The 22779-nt window shown below is 40.5% G+C and overlaps 1 protein-coding gene across 1 annotated transcript; it reads right to left on the bottom strand.

Annotated features, from left to right (window-relative positions):
• Window positions 1-14: 14 nt before the first annotated feature.
• On the bottom strand, window positions 15-2825 carry LOC145490638 (uncharacterized; the record flags this gene model as incomplete). Its single annotated transcript, XM_081469719.1, has 2 exons — window positions 1167-2825; window positions 15-130 (listed from the first exon to the last, which is right to left on the bottom strand). Coding segments are annotated over exons 1-2 (1325 nt in total), but the record flags the coding sequence as incomplete, so codon positions are not given.
• Window positions 2826-22779: the final 19954 nt, after the last annotated feature.

Below are 22779 nucleotides of genomic sequence, written 5' to 3'. Positions count from 1 at the left end.
AGCTAGACACGTACCGCTCGAGATCTTCTTGAGTTTCACCACCGACAATTCTAGCTACTCGTTGTTTTAGTGAACCATGTGCCCTTTTTCTTCTTTTTGGCTGGCTTGGCGTCTCGCTTTCACTTTCCTCCTACAAGTAAGATACAATATTAGAATAACCATCAGGACTTTTGTGCGAATTGCAATTAAGAGAGATTCTATATCAACGCTACGAGTTTCTGGTCAACCTCTAGCCGGCATAAAGAGCTAACGCGCCAAGCGCGCAGCGTCAACAAACTAATCAGGGCGAGGTCTTAGGAAGTAAATAATTCCTGCATACATGGTGAAAATTTAGATTGAGTGTAGGAGGCGCGAACGTCTGAGGAAAGTTCCCTATTTCCTTCCAAACCACGGATCACTTGCGAAACAATATTAAGTCTAGAATCAACACCGACTTGCGCGTCATCGTGCACAGCGCAACTTGTACCTTTCTTAGTGCCCGCCGTGTCCTCGTATTCCTGGTGCGTAGGACAATGAGACAGAGATATTGTATGCATTGTTCTATTTAACAATTAGATTATGAGCTCCAGATTTCTATAAGGTGATAGTTGATGAGGCCGATGGCCGAACCAACTATCGAGAGCGCATAATCTAATTGTTTTAGTAGAACTCTTACTAAAATTTACTTCAAATAACGGTTTCCAATTATTTCTTGACGCATTATTAAACTTTGCGCCTGAAAAAGATCGCTCGGATTTAAGTGCCATTTAAAATCGAAGTTGCGCATCAGCTTTTTCAATAATTTCAACTTTTTTAAAAGTCAAGAAACCCTAAATGTCCTTCGTTTAGGCTTGTCAGAAATTCAATTATCCATTTGCATCAAAATTTTCCTCCAAAACTTTGGAAAAACGAAAAAAAGTCGCCATTTCCAAGACGATCTCCAGCCACTGCACACTAATGGCTGATAGTGTTCAATGGCTCAGTCAATCCGATTACAGCATTTGCATTAGTATACCAGTAGAACTCTACTGATCAAGAACATAGGGTCAAAAGCACTGTTAAACGTTTTTTTTTTAGCAATGCAGAACTTTCTTATATGGAGGTTTCACTGTGTAGCTTTCTATCTCAGTAACGATCTAGTGGCCCGAGAACCTCTCCTCTTTAAGTCTTAGTTTTTATTTGCTTACCTCGTCCTCTTCATCTTCTTGTTCTACTGGGTTGTCTCCTACTTTTGTAGCCGCAGGTGATTGTTCGGAGATAACTTCCTCGTCAGAAACTCCTGAATGCGGAAATTGGTCTTCCTGGGTTTCTTGAGGAGTCGCCATCTGGATTTCGTCCTCCTGGGTTTCTTGAGGACTCGCCATATGGATTTCGAGTGATTGTTCGCAGATAACTTCCTCGTCAGAAAATTGGTCTTCCTGGGTTTCGTGAGGACACGCTATCTGGGTTTCGAGCTTGCTACTGCTGGATGTAGCCTGCAACTCGCTTTCTGCCGTTGCTTTTCCCGTAGCTACAGAAGACTGTTGTGAGAATAACTTCACCCCAGAAACCTCTGTACTTTGGCTTTCTTGGCTTTCCCCGGTGCTGCTGGTTGCGAAAATGTCATTGGGCGCCATCCATGTTATCGCTGGCTGTACAGCGGCAGCATTCTTAAGGACAGGTAGAAGGAAAGTGCTTTCCAATTTGCCTTTCACCTGCTTTAAAACCCTACGTGTGCTTTCGTCACCAACATTACGTACTGCCATCAAGACCTCGCTTTCTACTTCGTAAACACCAATGATCTCAAACCCATGTGCCAGATACAGGCGTAGAGCAGGTACATTGGAGAATCCTCCTGCTAGAACAAGCCAGATGTAGGTACTAGCTCCGTGGGGATCATTCTTCGCTCTATTTCTAACCTCTTCTATGGCACAGGAAAGAAGAATGTCTCCTAAACACAAGGAACGCTTGTCAGCTCTTCTAACACAATAGCTGACCTCCCACATCAGTTTCCGGGTCGTGGCCCTCATGTCGCTGGCAACTGCATGCCCTGAAATAGATGTTAATTTGCTGGCTTCGTAACTCCGTTTTTTGAGCAAAATCAAGCCAGAGGGATCGCTGGACTCCTTCTCGAAGGCGACAATCATGATCTTGTCGTCACTTTTGCCTTCATTACAAAACTGCTGGACGGCGTTCTTGTAACTGCTGACGATCAGCCGGTTGTTCTTGGCTTCATCTGGGCTCAGGATGGATTGTAGTCTTTCTACTGAACACTTCGTCAGTACAGTAGCACCGTCATCGAAAGTCTGAAAAAAATATAGAATTGGATAAGCACATGTTGTAACTAAAGCTGTAACTGTTTGAGAGAGTTTTCTATTTGAACAGAATGACTCTAGATGCGTACAACTCCATAGCATCTGCTCTCCACCGTATTTTCGCGTAAAATGCAGACTCTGCCAAATGAAGGCCAGACCCCGGTTGTTCAAAACCCGAATAACATAACCCGAGGTTAGCGGGATAATTAATCGAGGAATAAAATTGTGTTTATTCACCGTTTAACTATCCTTCGATTAAACTCCATTAAGCTAGTAAAACCGGTCTGTAGCTGGAGTATTAGGGAAGGGAAGGGATAATTATGATGGTTATGATAATAGTGATAATAATAATAATAATAATAATAATAATAATATTAATAAACATTTTTAGGAGGGTGCTATCAAGCAAAAAAACTGGCTATCCTCTAGTGCCCCAGGACCATGGTTTGGTCTCGGCCCTAAGGACTCTAAGCAAACATTACGTGAAGACTATAATAATAATAATAATAATAATAATAATAATAGACATTATTTAACGAGGGTTAAACGCTTAATAACCAAAGGCTAATAAACTTGTGGCCCTCAGAAAATAAAATTATGAATACAAATATGCAGTATAATAAAAGTTCAAATCCTAAACTTATGAGACGCGAGTATATTAATTACAATAAGATTAAAAACTTAAATTTAAAATGTCAAATCCTAAAATGGTCCAAATGTTGCTGCGCTGCGAAGATCGTTTTCCTACAAAATTGATGCGAACTTGTTGTTGAATAAAGAGAAACAGAAAGCCCGATAGTTATATCTCAACTATACTTGTCTTCTATGAAGACTAACAAAAATGATTAAATTAAAATGAGATTTGTACGCTGGGCGAAGCTTACTGAATCAGGCATCACTGAATCACTGATCTTTCATTTTTACATTACAGCATGAAACGATTTCTATTTCTGAGAGCACAAATGTTGAGACTTCTTCCTTCGCACTAGTCGTGTAAAAAACTAAAAAGTTGGCGTATCGCCGAAGAATGGTCCGTCCATATTTGGTAACTACTCAGAGCATTCCGTACCGGGCCCAGTACTTTAAGCAAAATGTCCGCCATTTTGACTTGTTTGTCCGCATTTTCATCCGATTAGCACGTTAATTCACCTCGCTAGGTGGGTTAAATTTAACCTTTAGTTTAATCCTTGGATAGTGCTAATCCAGCTTGGAGAAACAAAATTTAAACACAGGATAAATTTATTCTTTTGATTAGGACAATTTAACCGTGAATTGAAGTAAACTTAATATAAGCAAAAAAGGAGTTCTCTACGGCTGGAAAAAGCCATTATTATTCAGTATAGTCTTACCTCGACCAAAAATGGACTGTGATCGAAACTGTTTACAAAATCTTTTGCCATTTTAGTAATCGCAAAAACAATTCAGGTCAGCTCTGAAATAACAAGTTTCCCTTTCACTTTCAGCGATTTGATCGTGATTATCCAAATAAGCCCTGGGGACGAGGTTGATCCAAATATGGGTGGTATCTTATCTTTCATATGACGTGGTCGAAAAAGACGTGCTCAATTCGCCCGACAATGGCGGCATGTCGAAAAAAGTCTGTAAAATGCTTTTTGTTCTCTGAGTCCGATGTCAAGTGCGGCACGGAATCTGGTTAGTGCTAAATTTCCCTTTTTGCCATCAGAGAGAAATGGCTTGAGTCGCAGAGAAGTGGATCGTCGATAAGCAGACAAGTGAACGCATGCGATCTCGGGGACGAGAAAGGTATTCGATAGCGTTTTAATAATTGCTGTTTTAGTTGCGTTATGTTCATTCTTATCCGACTTTTTCCCTGGTAATACCATCATCACATCAATACGAATTGACCGTAAAACAAACAAAGCTGTGAGGTCAACGCATGCAATTTGTTTTCGTATTTCCTTCGAAAGACAGTTTTATAGATTAGTCACAACACTTCAATGAAAATTATTGAGAAACATTAATCCCAAATGAAGCACAAGCGTGTTTCATTTGCTCATTAGTTATGCATGGGGCATGCGCATGTGTCTCCAAGGAATTTACGCTTTGGAAGACCTCGATTTCTACGGATTGTGCTGAGATAAAATCAAATTACAGACTAAATCTTCGTATTTATAGAGAGCGAATTTTAATCGTAGTAATATTGAAATTGTTGGGTGAGAAAATACAGAAAGATCTCTTACAGTGTATTGACGTTTCGAATAATTCATGATTTCACCATCCCATTATTTACCGAACAGTCAGTTCAATTTTGATCTTTGTTTGTTCTTAGATTTTTTTCTGTTTAGCTGAGTGATTGCATAGTTTAGGGCATCAAATCATGCTAGTAACCCGGTCAACTGAGATCTTTGGAATTACTTCCATCCACAGTTATTACCAGTTTTAATTCAGTATTTTTTCAAAGAGAAATAAATATTTTTCTAACAGTAAGGCAACTTTATCATTTGCCTTAAGCTGCAAAATTATCACTTTCATATATTACTGATTTGTAGTCGTTGAGCTTTTGAACTCTGAAGCCATCTGACTTGCTACTTGCAAAGCTCGAATCTTATATCAACCTCAGAGCTAATGTAACAGCAGTCCCACATATGATCAGCTCTAATTGTGCTGCTGGGCTGAGTGTTTTAAATTTATATTAATGAGACCTCTAACAGTTCAAATCTATCATCTTTCATTCTCCCGGCAGATGATTGATTGAAAATTGCCAAAGTTACACCACTACTAAATCCATGCCTCACAGTTCAACTTCCAGAATTTATAGAGTTGTAACTTGGTTAACCACTCCACATCCATGAAGATGCTTTTAATCTCACTGTATTTATTACATTATATTCCGAGTCAACGATTAACATTTATCATGATTTCATCCCAAGGACCATCGACTGATTGACCTGTGACTTCATTCTTCTAATACATCCTAAAAAACATACCTAAAAATATTCTTCAATGAGAGAAGTCATTGATGATTACTTCAAAATCCATTCTCTAGCTCATCCTGGGGCAGATCTTCATTGAAACTAGTTGTCAACATTGTCAAAATTAGTTGTCAACTTCAACACTAGAACAACTATTCCACACATTCATTATGTGGGACTGAGTAGAGCTGCTACTGTTCAAGGGTTATATACTAGTCATTGTCCTCACTAAATTTATGACAGCATAAATTGTCTTATTGAAAATTTTGTTTTAAGGGTGTCCATTTTATAAGGATGCACACTATAAAAGCATTTAGTAATATTTGGTGTAATGGTATTCAAAATGTAATATTCTCCAGAAAAAGACATGAACTCGTTAATAATGTAAGGTAATACAAAATGTCCTTGCAATACAACAGAACAAAAATTGAAGGGCTCCTCCAAAAACACAACATGAACTTGTTAACAAAGTAAGGCAATAGAGAATATCCTTGCAATAAAACAAAAGGTTGATGAAATTGTTTACTAATTGAAGGGTCTTTTTTATCACGATGTGTAATTACTGTTTCTATGTCATTTATAATTTTTAGGCACTGCTGTTTTCAGTGTTCATGGGAACTTGCAACTGGCCATTATTATCTTGGGTGTTGTTATCTTGCTGGCTTTTAGCGGTTTCATCTGATGCGGTATGTTTTTTTTATACTGGTGATCGGTTTTCCTGTTTGAGAGAGGTGAAAATCAATGTTTTCAAGCTTCAAGCTTAACATTTATCATGATTTCACCCCAAGGACCATCGACTGATTGACCTGTGACTTCATTCTTCTAATACATCCTAAAAAACATACCTAAAAATATTCTTCAATGAGAGAAGTCATTGATGATTACTTCAAAATCCATTCTCTAGCTCATCCTGTGGCAGATCTTCATTGAAACTAGTTGTCAACATTGTCAAAATTAGTTGTCAACTTCAACACTAGAACAACTATTCCACACATTCATTATGTGGGACTGAGTAGAGTTGCTACTGTTCAAGGGTTATATACTAGTCATTGTCCTCACTAAATTTATGACAGCATAAATTGTCTTATTGAAAATTTTGTTTTAAGGGTGTCCATTTTACAAGGATGCACACTATAAAAGCATTTAGTAATACTTGGTGTAATGGTATTCAAAATGTAATATTCTCCAGAAAAAGACATGAACTCGTTAATAATGTAAGGTAATACAAAATGTCCTTGCAATACAACAGAACAAAAATTGAAGGGCTCCTCCAAAAACACAACATGAACTTGTTAACAAAGTAAGGCAATAGAGAATATCCTTGCAATAAAACAAAAGGTTGATGAAATTGTTTACTAATTGAAGGGTCTTTTTTATCACGATGTGTAATTACTGTTTCTATGTCATTTATAATTTTTAGGCACTGCTGTTTTCAGTGTTCATGGGAACTTGCAACTGGCCATTATTATCTTGGGTGTTGTTATCTTGCTGGCTTTTAGCGGTTTCATCTGATGCGGTATGTTTTTTTTATACTGGTGATCGGTTTTCCTGTTTGAGAGAGGTGAAAATCAATGTTTTCAAGCTTCAAGCTTTTCAAGTTTTTCAAACTTTTGGGGTGAGGAAATTGATTTAAACACCCTACTTTGGCCCAGCCAAGATTCCTCCCTAACCCTAACCCTAACCCTAACCCTAACCCTAACCCTAAACCCTAACCCTAAACCCTAACCCTAAACCCTAACCCTAACCCTAACCCTAACCCTAACCCTAAACCCTAACCCTAAACCCTAACCCTAAACCCTAACCCTAACCCTAACCCTAAACCCTAACCCTAACCCTAAGCCCTAGAAAGCCCTAGAAAGCCCTAGAAAGCCCTAGAAAGCCCTAGAAAGCCCTAGAAAGCCCTAGAAAGCCCTAGAAAGCCCTAGAAAGCCCTAGAAAGCCCTAGAAAGCCCTAGAAAGCCCTAGAAAGCCCTAGAAAGCCCTAGAAAGCCCTAGAAAGCCCTAGAAAGCCCTAGAAAGCCCTAGAAAGCCCTAGAAAGCCCTAGAAAGCCCTAGAAAGCCCTAGAAAGCCCTAGAAAGCCCTAGAAAGCCCTAGAAAGCCCTAGAAAGCCCTAGAAAGCCCTAGAAAGCCCTAGAAAGCCCTAGAAAGCCCTAGAAAGCCCTAGAAAGCCCTAGAAAGCCCTAGAAAGCCCTAGAAAGCCCTAGAAAGCCCTAGAAAGCCCTAGAAAGCCCTAGAAAGCCCTAGAAAGCCCTAGAAAGCCCTAGAAAGCCCTAGAAAGCCCTAGAAAGCCCTAGAAAGCCCTAGAAAGCCCTAGAAAGCCCTAGAAAGCCCTAGAAAGCCCTAGAAAGCCCTAGAAAGCCCTAGAAAGCCCTAGAAAGCCCTAGAAAGCCCTAGAAAGCCCTAGAAAGCCGGATTTCTTAAATTCACATCCTTTCCTCATCTGTTTCAACCGATCTTCCACCACCCCACCCACCTCCATTTGCACATTTGTGCATATATATTGATTTGCACAGAAATGCTTACCTTAGTGGTACATTATATCCTGTCCACTTTTGAGAAAATTTATCGTCTTATTTGCAGGGAAAATTGATGCTGAGGACGGTTTGAAAGGCTGAAAGCACTTTCAGATATTAGGAATAGCTAGGAAAAAGCATTTTCAATTTTTTGCGCTTTCTGTTTTTCAACTTCTTGTGACATGTGTTTATCTTAGGATGGAAATTACTTATCCTCAAGAACGAGTTAAAGAGGTAAGTCACCAAAGAAAATATAGCTACACATTGAAAAGTATCTGGTATGAAATACAAATTACATAGAAACTTCAATTTAGTACGTCTTCTTTGATATTTAGGAACAGTGAGTCTATAAACTGTATACGGCTGAATAAAAATAATGTAAACAGAATTTGCGTCACCACTATTTGCATATGCACTGTTGTTATTTGAAACGAACAGCACTGGATGTTTAGCAGCATTATCGCCCCCTCACTCCATATACTCTATAAGCTTGGAGCCTCCTTTACTGACAAACTTAAAAAATGGGTTAGAATATTTTTTGGCAATGTGCTACTTTTAAGAAGTTGCTCCGTTCGATAACTGACAGCCGTGAAGAAATGAATTCAAGTAGAGAGCTAGTTATTTACGCTTAACCCACGAAACAAAACATAATCACACACTGAGAATGGCTTGTAAACAATTTTAAAGAAAACAGAAAATTATTGTTAAACTTAATATTTGTCACCAGTCTGCCAAATTTTAAGGAATTTCACAGCAGGAAACGCAAAAAATTCACTGTCAGTCTTTAATTCTGATGTAGTGTTCAAATTTCATTATACTTACCCCCGCAGGTTGGCGGCAGATGAAAATTTGACAATATCCTCAAGATCAAGCTACCGACCTTCATCACAAATAAAAATATCTCTAGACATTAACTAGTATCTGGCACGAAATAAAATTTGAATAGAACTTCCATTTGGTAAATCTTTGAATTTTAACAACAGCGAGTCTATCAACTAAATACGGCTGACTTTAAACAATGTAAACAGAATTCGCGTCTCGCCTATCTCTAGATGCATTGTCGTTATTCGACACGAACAGCACTGGATGTTTATCAGCATTATACTCCCTCCTTTGCTCCATATACTATATAAGCTAGGAGCATAGTTTATTAAAGAACTAAAAAATGGGTTAAAATATTTTCTGACAATGTGCTATTTTCATTAGCGACGTTGGCTAGTTCGATTTCTAACAGCAGCGAAAAAATTAATTCAAGTAACGAGCAAGTTATTTCCGCTTAACCCACGAAACAAACCATAATTATGCGTTGGGTAATGGCTTGTAAACAATTTTAACAACAAAAAATTTATATATAAGGATTTGTCTTCGTTTTCAACAAACAGATAGTCTGCAAACAAAAGCCAATAGATTTTGCTTTGTAAACATTAAAGTTTGGGTAACAGTTGTTGGGTGTCAAATAACGCAAGCAGAAGGTTTTTGATGTTATCAACTCGTTACATTACACGAAAGGCAAATAACACAAGCAGAGTTCTCCATTCGAGAATCGCATGTCATAACATCGACTTAAAAATATTTCATGACATTGCGTACCCCAATAGAAGTTTCTCGAAACGACCAATTCGAAACTTTCGTCCCATCGAGAATTTCATGCAAGATATGACAAGCGAAATTATCCATTCCACAATTGCATATAAATACTACGACTCACAGATATTTCACAACATCATGTTACCATTATCTAAGTTTGTCGATACGACAGATTCCTTTCATTCGTGGAAAGGAAACTTTTCCGCACGAACCTACAAGCACACTCCTCCATTAGACAATTTGATGTAAATACAAGCCCTTGTAGGGCTTACTTTATTTTACACAACGATACAAAACGAAAGAAACAAATCTATACCGAAATAAACGTATCAAGTATCAAAACAGTAAAATTCCTCTGTACGAAAACCTAAAAAGGAATAAAACAACGGAACTCCGAAATTTGTAAATTCGAAGATCTGTATTTCGAGAACCGAGTCCTTCCAAGACTGTACTATATACACTTATTGCTTCAGATTATTTAACACTTCGTACATACAACTGGATGCAGTGATATTTTTTAACAGCGAGTTATAGCCGAAAGATCACAAGTGCTCCATTTCGCAAATTACAAATACGTATTTTAAGAAACGGGTGCTTCAGTACCTTACTTCCTTCGTTACCATAGTGACAAAGCGAACATTAACTCGTGAAAGGTGAGTCAAGTAGTAGGCACTCCTTTTACCGAGCACAAATCTGTAAGCTCGAAACCGAGCGTGCAATAATTTTTCCCCTGACGATTTCCCTGCAAACCAAGGCCATCACGTGCCAGTTTAGAGTCCCGGGTACTGGGAAATATGATCCAAGTTCTGGATATCAACCCATAGTTGCTCAACCGAGGGTTCAATTGTTTTTCCTTGTCCATTTCACTGCAACCCAAGGCCATCAGAAGTTAGTATAGAGTCCCTGGGACTGGACAATATCCCCCAAGCTCCGGGAAATCGAGCTAAAGTTGGTCAAAACCACGATGCGTGTAAGTCGGTCTTCGCTACCTTTTTCACTCTTAAAATTAAGTGGGGCTATTTTGGCGCTAGAAATTAGCTCCAAAGCGGGCGTGCGATAGTTTTACCTCCATCCATGTCACTGAAAACCAAGGCTATCACGATGAAGTTTAGAGTCCCTGGGACTGGAAAATATCATCAAAGTTCCGGCATATCGAGCCAAAATTGGTCAAAATCACGATGCGCGTAAGGCGGTCTCGGCTATTCTTTCAGTCTTAAAATGAAGTGGGGCTATAATTCGGCCTAGAAGCTCAAAACCAAACGTTCAAATATTTTTCCTCTGTCCATTTCACTGAAAATCAAGGCCATCACAAGTTAGTTTGAAGTCCCTGGGACTGGAAAATAATCGAGCCAAAGGTGATCAAAATCACAATGCACGTAAGGCGGTCTCAGCTACTCTATCAGTCTTAAAATAAAGTGGGGCTATATTTTGGCCTACAAGCTCGAAACCGAGCGTTCAAATATTTTTCTCTGTCCATTTCACTAAAAACCCAGGCCATCACGAATTAGTTTAGAGTCCCTGGGACTGGAAAATATCCGAAAAGCTCCAGGAAATCGAGCCAAAATTGGTCAAAATCACGATGCTCATAAGGCGGTCTCGGCTACTCAATCAGTCCTTAAATGAAGTGACGTGGAGCTATCTTTCGGCCTAGAACCTCGAAACCGAGCGTTCAAATATTTTTCCTCTGTCCATTTCACTAAAACCCAGGCCATCACAAGTTAAGTTTAGAGTCCATGTGACTAGAAAATATCCCCCAAGTTCCGGCAAATCGAGTCAAAGTTGGTCAACATCCCTATGCCCGTAAGGCGGTCTCGGCTACTCAATCAGGATTAAAATAAGGTGACCTGGGGCTAAATTTCAACCTAGAAGCTCGAGATCGAGCGTTCAAATATTTTTCCTCTGTCCATTCTACTGAAAACCAAGGCCATCACCAGCTACTTTAGAGTCCCTGGGACTGGAAAATATCCCCGAAGTTCCGCAAAATCGAGCCAAAGTTGGTCAAAATCAAGATGCGCGCAAGGCAGTCTCGGCTACTCTATCAGTCTTAAAATGAAGTGTGGCTATATCTCGCCCTAGAAGCTCGAAACCGAGCGTTCGAATATTTTTCCTCTGGCCATTTCACTGAAAACCAAGGCCATCACCAGCTCGTTTACAGTCCCTGGGACGGGAAAATATCCCTGACGTTCCGACAAATTTAGCCAAAGTTGGTCAAAATTACCGTCGATGCGTGTAAGGCGGTCTCGGCTACTTTTTTAGTCTTAAAATGAAGTGGGGCTATATTTCGGCGTAGAAGCTGGAAACCGAGCGTTCAAATATTTCTCCTCTGTCCATTTCACTTAAAACCAAGGCCATCACGAATTAGTTTAGAGTCCCTCCCACTGGAAAATATCCCCTAAGTTCTGGCAAATCGAGCCAAAGTTAGCCAAAATTACGATGCGCGTAGGGCGAGCTATATTTCGGCCTAGAAGCTAGAAACCGAGCGTTCAAACATTTTTCCTCTGCCAATTTAACCTAAAACCAAGGTTATCACGAGTTAGTTTAGAGTCCCCGAGACTGGAAAATATCCCCCAAGTTCCTGGAAATCTACACAAAGTTGTTCAAAATTACGCTGCGCGTAAGGCGGTTTCGGCTATATTTCGGGGCTATATTTCGGCCTAGAAGCTCGAAAAAGAGCGTTCAAATATTTTCCTCCGCTTATTTCATACAAAACCAAGGCCATTATGAGTTAGTTTAGAGTCCCTGGGACTGGAAAATCTCCGCCAAGCTCCTGGAAATCGACCCGCAGTTGTTCAAAATTACGCTGCCCATAACGCGGTCTCGGCTACCCTTTTAGTCTTAAAATAAGTGAAGCTATATTTCGGCCTAAAAGCTCGAAATCGAGCGCTCAAATATTTTTCCTCTGCCCATTTCACTGAAAACCAAGGCCATCAGTATTTAGTTCAGAGTCCCCGAAACTGGAAAATATCCTCCAAATTCCTGGAAATCGGCCCAAAGTTGGTCAAAAGTACGCTGCGAGTAAGGCGGTCTCGGTTACCTTTTTGCTCATGGATGTTAGACATCCATGAGCTTATAAGGCAGTCGGATGGCGTTCACTCACTCACTCAGTCCATTGTGATTAATTTATTCATTAAAACTGGATTAAATAGTTTTCACCTATCCCTCCCCTGCTAAGTATAATTTTTGTCCCAGACACTTCGTACTGTTTGTTTGGCTTGTTTTAGGGGGGACAAGAAAGGCGAAATTTTGTCCTATAACACGGAGTTTATACAGGGGAGTTTATACATGGCGGTTAAGACGGCACGAAGATGGGTTTTGGTTCAATCCGTGGAGTTTTAAAATGGAAAGTTCTTAAGCTAATCAGCAGTAGCTGCGACAAATACACATGGAAAGACTAGAAGGACATACTATACCATTTTTGTGCGGCATTTTGAAGAGACCTTCGTAGAGTGGTAAAATGGAAAATTATCAAGCTAAGGAACACTAGCTTCGGCAACGGACATTGAAATCCTGAAAGCTACGATGCTCGTTTCGAAATCTTTAAAGCTACGATGTTAAAAAGCGACGATGTCATGTCACGACCGAGGACAAAAAGTCTTTTAAAATGTCACCCGGAGGAGGAAACAATGCAATGGGCCACGAATTCTGTATCATCTGGAACCTAAGGTGAGCCTCCTTGTTGTGTCGTATTTTTTTACTACGCCTTTTATACGAGGGGGATTATTTCGTTCGGAAAGTAGCTCTGGTGCAGGGTCGACCGCTCTTTGAATGAAAAACAAAGACAGTTTTTTATCATGTCTTATCAGATTTCTAAATAGTATCACTGGAGAAAATCCAGATGATGTGAAAAATGTCAAGACTGCCCCAACTAGTAAAGCAGCATTCAGCATTAAAGGCAATACACTACATGCTGCTTTTAAGATACCTGCCAATAGAGGTTTTGAGCATTTTGCACTGGACAGTGATAGACTGAATACCATTAGAGCAAAACTAAACAAACAGGGTGATTTTCATTGATAAGATTTCTATGGTTGAAAGTGGCATGTTCAACTTTTTGACTTAAAGATTACAACAAATTATTGGAACTAATGAACCATTTGGTGGAATAAGCTTGGTAACTGCTGGAGATCTTTTCCAGCTTAAGCAAGTTTTTGATAAGTGGATCTTTGAAAATTCCCAATCTGGCTGTAATGAATTTGCAACAAAAATTTGGACAGAGTACTTCACCCTCGTTGAATTGACAGAGATAATGAGACAAAGAGATGACAAAGAATTTGCTCAGCTACTCGATCGTTTGAGAGAGTGAAAGCACTCTGAAGATGATATAACCATTTTGAAACAAAGACTTCTGAATGTAAGGCCTGGACAAGATAATTACAATATGAACATGGCACATTTATTTACTAAACATGCATCCGTACATGCTCACAACAATGCATTGTATGCCCTCTCTAAAGCTGATAAAGCTCAGACTAAGGCTTTGGACATTGTAATCGGGGACATCTCTGATGATCTCAAGAAACAAATGAAAAACAAAATCCCAGATGATCCAACAAAGACAATGGGTTTATATTTGCTCATGTCAGTAGTAACTGCAACAAAATATGACTGACAACTACATTGATGTGACTGACGGACTCACCAATGGTGCAGAGTGTGTCACAGAACACAGAGACTACAGAGTTGAAATTATACCAGACCAATTATTATTTGGGTGTCATTTCCACATCCTGACATAGGCAGAAACCAGCTTAGAGAAAATGCACATTTATACAAGGCAACTATAAATAGAAATTGGACACCAGTATTGGAAGTAACAAGACAATTTTGAGCCAACAAAAAAAGTGAGGTCCAAATTCTCCGGCGCCAATTTCCACTTAGACCTGCTGCTTCCAAGACTATTCACCGTTGTCAAGGCGACACATTAAATGAGGTAGTTGTTGATTTTCCAGTATCCAGAAGAGAGCACATACATTATGTTGGCTTGAGCCATGTACGAAACAGCTCTGCAATGCATATTTTTAATTTGAATGAAAACAAACTAAAGGTTAGTGAGAAAGCTAAAAGTGAAATGAGCAGACTAAGAATACAAGTAAGCCTTGTGCCTTAAGTAGTGTTACGGACTGACGATTCACCCCAAACAAAAACAGTCTTGTTTCAGAATGTTAGATCTCTCCACCTCCACCTAGATGATGTACAAAGTGATTACAACATTCAAGAAGCTGATGACAACATTTTTGTTGGATCAAAACTTTGCTTGTTAGATAGAGATGATAATATCAGCTTAGTAAATTAACTCTTTACAGAAATGACTTTAATCAGTCTAACATAAGAACTTGCTATGGAACTGCTTTGTATATTAAGAATGATTTGAATTGTACTAAAATTCCATACAGATATAACTTTTAATTAATAATTTGGAAATCACTGTAATGGTGTTGAGCCAACCAATTCCAAATATTAATGTCATTGGTATCTATCGATCGAAAACTAGTTACAATTTCACAGTTGATTGATCCTCTTACTCATCTTCATGACTTAGTATTCACAGAATCTAAAACTCCGAATGTACTGCTTGGGGATTTCAATACTGATCTAATGCAGGCAAATTCAGAGCAAATGGCTCTGAAAAATATCTTATAACAGACAAAGGATACACTCAGTTGATTAACCAGTTTACTACTGACTACAGTACACAGATAGATCATGTATATACCAATGTATTACAATGTGTACAATTAGCAGGTACCCTGGAGTCTTACTACAGTGATCATTAACCTATTTACATTTTCATGAAAGCTGTTTGAATATTTCCCTGTATTTATCATATGAGATCATTATTAATATATAATTTAGCTGAATTTGGAAACTTTCCATACCAAAGAAATACATGTGTCTAAATGTATCAAGCAACTATTTAAATCACACAGCAAAAGAGTCAGAAAATTTATTTGCAGAAACAAAGAATGGTTTGAATTTACTGTGCTATTAATGTCCCTAAATTCCTAGTCTTCATAGAGATTCAAAATTACATGTAACTCTACCAAAATTTACAGATGCTGTACATGACAATACCTTTTTTCTAGGTTAAAAGAATTATTTTAACTCCAGTGTTTCTTTAGAGAGAGCACGGCATTATAGCTAGCATTTTCTTTCTTAACCCTTTCCAGAAAAGCAAGAAATATCACTTGGACACCTCAGTTAGGTAGGTAGCTTATTTTTATTGGGGCAGCAGGGGGGAGAGAATAGAAAGGAAAGCAAATTAAAGAAATACAAGATTTTTTCTGCATATAATCATTTATACCCTTTTAAAATGTGTCACTGTTACATTCATTGTGTATTGCAGGTTAGGCAAGTTGTACTATTGTACATGTGCATATAACCCAGATGAACACTGCAATAACAACTACAGTATGATATGCAAGTGACAGGAAGCAGATGTTACTATTAACACAACATTACTGATGCTATACAGGTTTATTAGCCGTCAAAAATAATATCAAAAGACTTAGTAGAAACTGGCTTTAACAACACAAATCACCATTTAAACTTCATGGAATTAATCTGAGAATTACAGATGGATGTGGAATTCTCCTGCTTACAAAAAGAATAAGATGTTTTCAAGACTTAAGTCAGCTGACACTTGAACCTTTGAAACTCACTCTTTGCAAAATACATTGGGTGCAAGCATATAAAATGGCTCTCCAGGCTGCATGTATAATTACAGAGTTGGAAACACTTTAGAAATTTATCCATATATGTTTCTTAAAGTCAAGAATGTTGACAATTGAAATCCATCTGAACTTGCTATGCGTGTCAAAACTTAACTCGAGAAATGAACTTATAGCTTTACACTGAAATACAGAAATTATAAAACAGAAGCTTAAAATTAGCAGTTCTATACCATGTTCATATACATGAACATATACGTGTAGAGTATCGCAATCAGTCTTAATATTAGGACTACAATTAAATGAAACTCCTAGAACCCATCATTAAGGAACACAAAAGTTGAATGTGTTAATCTGTCTCTATTCATAAAATACAAATCTGGCAATGTTTATTCGAAGTATAAGCTGTCCTAACTGTTCCAGCTTATACCTTTTGAATTTCCATTCAGTTCTTAAAATGGTGGTTATCATGCTGTACTTCTACTACGTGTATGTCCTGCTGCTTTAAAGATTGTTATTTATAACTCAGCAAAAATTGTAAAATCTGTATCAGTAGGAGACTGCTGGCTAGAATGTCTCCTCTTACCTTTCATGTGCTACATTATGGTAGTCAGTATTTCAGTGGACTTAATAAGAAAGAAAATGCTCCTAATAAAAGCAGTGTTCCTCTTGATTTTTGTTGTTGCACTCTGTTGAAAACTATTTTCAATTATGTAATAAATAATTATTTATAATTTATAAAGTAATTTTAACGGAGAGCAAATTCAGCCACCTAAAGGGTGGGAGGCGTGGTAGCCTCATGGTTAGTGCACTCGTCTCTGGATCAAGTGGTCCACGTTCAGGCCCTGACCGTGGACATTGCATTGTGTTCTTGGGCAAGACACTTTATTCTCACAGTGCCTCTCTCTACCCCCGTGTATAAATGGGTACCGGCGAACCTAATGCTGGGGAAAACCCTCCAATGGACTGCATCCCATCCAGGGGGGAGTAGAAATACCCCTAGTTGCTTCACACTACAAAAACCGGGATAAGCTCCAGCCTGGTGGGCCACTTGGCCTGTATGCAGACTTTATTTATTACAATTTAGTGGCAGATTTACATAACAATGAAAAAAAATCTATCTAAAAAATCTATCCATTAAGTGGCTTGACCCTTACCTATCGATCGCCTTGGTTTGCATTGAAATGGACAGAGCAAAACATTTTAAACGCTCACCTTCAAGCTTCTGACCCGAATATAGCCCCACTTCACTTTAAGCCCGAAAGAGTAGCTGAGACCGTCTTACGCGCATCGTGATTTTGACCAACTTTGGCTTGATTTTCCGGAACTTGGGGGATATTTTCCAGTCCCGGAGACTCTAAACTAACTCCTGTTGGCCTTGCTTTGCAGTGAAATGGACACAGCAAAACTTTTTGAACGCTCACTTTGGACCTTCTGGGCCGAAATATAACCCCACTTCACTTTAAGACTTAAAGAGTTGCCGAGACCGCTTTACGCCCATCGTGATTTTGACCACCTTCGGCTTGATTTCCCGGGACTTGGGGAATATTTTCTAGTTCCGGGGACTACAAACTAAGTCCTGATGACCTTGTTTTGCAGTGAAATTGAAACAGCAAAAGTTTTTTGAAAGCAGAGTTTCGAGCTTCTGGGCCGAAATATAGCCCCACTTCACTTGAGGAGTGAAAGATGAGCCGAGTCCGCCTTACGCGCATCGTGATTTTGACCACCTTCGGCTCGATTGCCCGGAACTTAGGGAATATTTTCCAGTTCTGTGGACTCTAAACTAATTCCTGATGGCCTTGGTTTGCAATGAAATGGACACAGCAAAACTTTTTGAACGCTCATCTTCAAGCTTCTGCGCCAAAATATAGCCCCACTTCACTTGAAGACTGAAAGAATAGCCGAGACCGCCTGACAGACATCGTGATTTTGACCAAGTTCAGCTCGATTTCCCGGAACTTGGGGGATATTTTCCAGTCCGGGGGACTTTAAAATAACTCCTGATGGCCTTTGTTTGCAGTGAAATGCACAGAGCATAACTTTTTTAACGATCACTTTGCAGCTTTTGGGCCGAAATATAGCCCCACTTCACTTTAAGACTGAAAGAGTAGCGGAGACCGCCCTACAGGCATCATGATTTTGACCAACTTAATCTCGATTTCCCGGAACTTGGGGGATATTTTACAGTCCCGCGGACTCTAAAGTAACTCCTGATGGCCTTGCTTTGGAGTGAAATGGACACAGCAAAACTTTCTGAACGCTCACTTTCAAGCTTCTGGGCGGAAATATTGCCCCAGTTCACTTTAAGAATGAAAGAGTAGCCGAGACCGCCTTACGCCTATCGTGATTGTGACCACCTTTGGCTCGATTTCCCGGGAAATGGGGGATATTTTGCGGTACCGGGGACTCTAAAGTAACTCCTGATTGCCTTGGTTTGCATTGAAATGGAGAGAGCAAAACTCTTTGAACGCTGCCCTTCCAGCTTCTGAGCCGAAATATTGCCCCACTTCACTTTAAGACTGAAAGAGTAGCCGAGACCGTCTTACGCGCATGGTGGTTTTGACCAACTTCGGCTAGATTTCCCGAGACTTCGGGCATATATTCCAGTCCCAAGGACTCTAAAGTAATTCCTGATGGCCTTGGTTTGCAGCGAAATGGACACAGCCAAGTTTTCTGAACCCATACTTTCGAAATTCTGGGGAGAAATATAGCCCCACTTCACTTTAAAACTGAAAGAGTAGCCGAGACCGCCTTAGGCGCATCGTGATTTTGACCAAATTCGGCTCCAGTTTCCGGAACTTAAGGGATATTTTTCAGTCCCGGGGACTCTAAACTAACTCACGATGGTCTTGGTTTTCAGTTAAATTGAGAGAGCAAAACTTTTTGAACGCTCACTTTCGAGCTTCTGGACCGAAATATAGCCCTACTTCACTTTAAGACTGAAAGAGTAGCTGAGATTGCCTTACGCGCATCGTGATTTTGGGTTACTTCGGCTCGATTTCCCGGAGCTTGGGAAATAATTCCCAGTCCCGGGCACTCTAAACTAATTCCTGATGGCCTTGGTTTTCAGTGAAATGGACACAGCCAAACTTTTTGAACGTTCACTTTCGAGCTTCTGGGCCGAAATATAGCCCCACTTCACTTTAAGACTGAAAGAGTAGCCGAGACCGCCTTACGCGCATGGTAAATTTGTCCAACTTCGGCTTGATTTCTCCGGGTTTGAGAGATATTTTGCAGTCCCGGAAGCTCTAAACTAACTCCTGATTGCCTTGGTTTTCAGTGAAATGGACACAGGTAAAAGGAGCGCACGCTAGGTTTCCAGGTTTTAGGCCGAAATCTAGCCCCACTTTATTTTAAGACTGAAAGGGTAGACGAAACCGCCTTAAGCGCATCGAAATTTTTAGCCACTATGGCTCGATCTGCTAAAACTTGGGCGATATTTTCCAGTCCCGGGGACTCTAAGCTAACTCCTGATAACCTTAGTTTTCAGTAAAATGGTCACAGGTAACAGGAGCGCACGCTCCCTGTCGAGCTTCTAGGTCGAAATAAAGCCCCACTTCATTTTAAGACTGAAAGAGTAAACGAAACTGCCGTACGCTTATCGTAATTTTAAGAAACTATGGCTCAATTTGCCGAAACTTGGAGGATAGTTTCCAGTCTCGAGGACTCTAAACTATCTCCTGATGGACCTAGTTCTTAGTGAAAAGGACACAGGCAAAGGGAGCGCACGCTCGGTGTCAAGCTTGTAGAACCGAAATATGGCCCCACTTCATTTTCAGAGTGAAAGAGCAGCCGAGACCGCCTTACTCGCATCTTGATTTTGAGCATCTTTGGCTCGATTTGCCGGAGTTCGGGGAATATTTTCCAGTCCCGAGGACTCTATGCTAACTCATGATGAACTTAGTTTTCAGTGATATGTACACAGGCAAAAGGAGCGCACGCTAGGTGTCGAGCTTCTCGGCCGAAATACAGCCACACTTCACTTTGAGACTGAAACAGTAGCCGAGACCGCGTTACGCGCATCGTGATTTTGATCAGCTTCTACTCGATTTCCCGGAACTTGGGGAATATTTTCCAGTCCCGGGGACTCTAAACTAACTCCTGATGGCCATGGTTTGCAGTGAAATTTACACAACACAAGTTTATGAACGCACCCTTTCGAGCTTCTGGACCGAAATAGAGCCCCACTTCACTTGAAGACTGAAAGAGTAGCAGACACCGACTTACGCGCATCCTGATTTTGAGGACTCTAAACCAATTCCTGATGGCCTTGGTTTGCAGTAAAATGGACACAGCAAAACTTTTTGAACGCTCAATTTCGAGCTTCTGGGCCAAAATATAGCCGCACTTTACTTTAACACTAAAAGGGTAGCCGAGACCGCCTTACGCGCATCGTGATTTTGACAAACTTCGGGTTGATTTCCCGGAACTAGGGGGATATTTCCAGTCCCGGGGACTCTAAACTAACTCCTGCTTGTCTTGGTTTGGAGTGAAATGGAAACAGCAAAACTTTTTGACCGCTGACTTTCCAGCTTCTGGGCCCAAAAGTTTAGCCCCACTTCATTTTAAGATATAAAGAGGAGCCGAGGCCGCCTTACGCGCATCGTAATTTTGACTAGCTTAAGCTCGATTTTCGGAAACTTGGGGGATATTTTCCAGTCCCGGGGACTCTAAACTAACTCCTGATGGCCTTGCTTTGCAGTGAAACTGACACCGGAAAACTTTTTTAACGGTCTTGTGCGAGCTTCTGGGCCAAAATATAGCCACACTTCACTTTAAGACTGAAAGAGTAGCCGAGACCGCCTTATGCGAATCCTGATTTTGACAAACTACGCCTCGATTTCCCGGAACTTGGGGCATATTTTCCAGACCCGGGAACTTTAAACTAACTCCTGATTGCCCTTGTTTGCAGTAAAATGGAGAAGGAAAACTTTTTCAACGCTCACTTTAAAGCTTCTGGGCCAACACATAGCCCCACTTCACTTAAACGATTTAAAGAGTAGCCGAGACCGTCTTAAGCGCATCGTGATTTTGACCAAGTTCGGCTCCATTTCCCGGAACTGGGGGGATATTTTCCAGTCCCGGGGACTCTAAACTAACTCCTGATTGCCTTGGTTGGCCGAGCAATGGACACAGGAAAACATTTTGAACGCTCATTTTCGAGCTTGTGGGCCGAAATATAGCCCCACCTCACTTTAAGACTGAAACAGTAGCCGAGACCGCCTTGCGCGCAACGTGATTTTGACCAACTTCCGCTTGATTTCGCGGAACTTGGGGGATATTTTACAGTCCCGGGGACTCTAACGTATTTCCTCTTGGCCTTGGTTTGCAGTGAAATGGACAAAGGAAAACTTTTTGAACGCTCACTTTGGAGCCTTTGGGCCGAAATATAGCCCATTTCATTTTAAGGCTGAAAGAGTAGACGAGACCGCCTTACGCGCATCGTGATTTTGAGCCTCTATGGCTCGATTTCCCGGAACCTGGGGGATAGTTTCCAGCTTTGGGAGCTCAAAACTAACTCCTGATTGCCTTAGTTTTCAGTGAAATCGACACAGATTAAATTAGCGCACGCTCGGTGCCGAGCTTCTAGGTCGAAATATAGCCCCACTTCATTTTAAGACTGAAAAAATAGACGAAACGGCCTTACGCGCATCGTGATTTTGAGCAACTTTGGCTCAATTTGCCGGAACTTGTGGGATATTTTTCAGTCCCAGGGACTGTAAACTAACTTCCGATCGCCTTGGTTTGCATTGAAATGGACAGAGCAAAACATTTTAGACGCTCACCTTCAAGCTTCTGAGCCGAATATAGCCCCACTTCACTTTAAGCCTGAAAGAGTAGCCGAGACCGTCTTACGCGCATCGTGATTTTGACCAACTTTGGCTTGATTTTCCGGAACTTGGGGGATATTTTCCAGTCCCGGGGACTCTAAACTAACTTCTGTCGGCCTTGCTTTGCAGTGAAATGGACACAGCAAAACTTTTTGAACGCTCACTTTGGAGCTTCTGGGCCGAAATATAACCCCACTTCACTTTAAGCCTTAAAGAGTTGCCGAGACTGCCTTACAGACATCGTGATTTTGACCAAGTTCAGCTCGATTTCCCGGAACTTGGGGAATATTTTCCAGTCCGGGGGACTTTGAAATAACTCCTGATGGCGTTTTTTTGCAGTTAAATGCACGAAGCGTAACTTTTTAAACGGTCACTTTCGAGCTCCTGGGCTGAAATATAGCCCTACTTCACTTTAAGACTGCAACAATAGCCGACCCGAGTTTCGCGAATCGTGATTTTGACCAACTTCGGATCGATATCCCGGAACTTGGGGGATATTTTCCAGTCCTGGAAACCCTAAACTAACTCCTGATCACCTTGATTTGAAGTGAACTTGACAAGGGAAAACTTTTTGAACGATCACTTTCGAGCTCCTGGGGAGAAATATAGCCCCACTTCACTTTAAGACTGAAAGATTAGCCAAGACCGCCTTACGCCCATATTGATTTTGACAAACTTAGGCTGAATTTTCCGGAATTTGGGATATCTTTGCTACTCCCTGGGTCTCTATACTAACTCCTGATGGCCTTGGTTTGCAGTGAAATTGACAGGAAAACTTTTTAAACACTCAGTTTCGAGCTTCTGGGGCGAAATATTGCCGCACTTCACTTTAATACTGAAAGAGTAGCCAAGACCGCGTACGCGCGTCGTGATTTTGACCAACTTCGGCTAAATTTCCCGGAACTTGGGGGATATTTTCCATTCCCGGGGACTCTAAACTGACCCCCGACGTCCTTGGTCTGCAGTAAACTGG

This window comes from Orbicella franksi, chromosome 6 (assembly GCF_964199315.1).
Source record: "Orbicella franksi chromosome 6, jaOrbFran1.1, whole genome shotgun sequence".
In the NCBI taxonomy this organism is placed as follows: domain Eukaryota; kingdom Metazoa; phylum Cnidaria; class Anthozoa; order Scleractinia; family Merulinidae; genus Orbicella; species Orbicella franksi.
The sequence above is the reverse complement of the archived record's forward strand: the minus strand, read 5'-3'. Positions and strand labels throughout refer to the sequence as shown.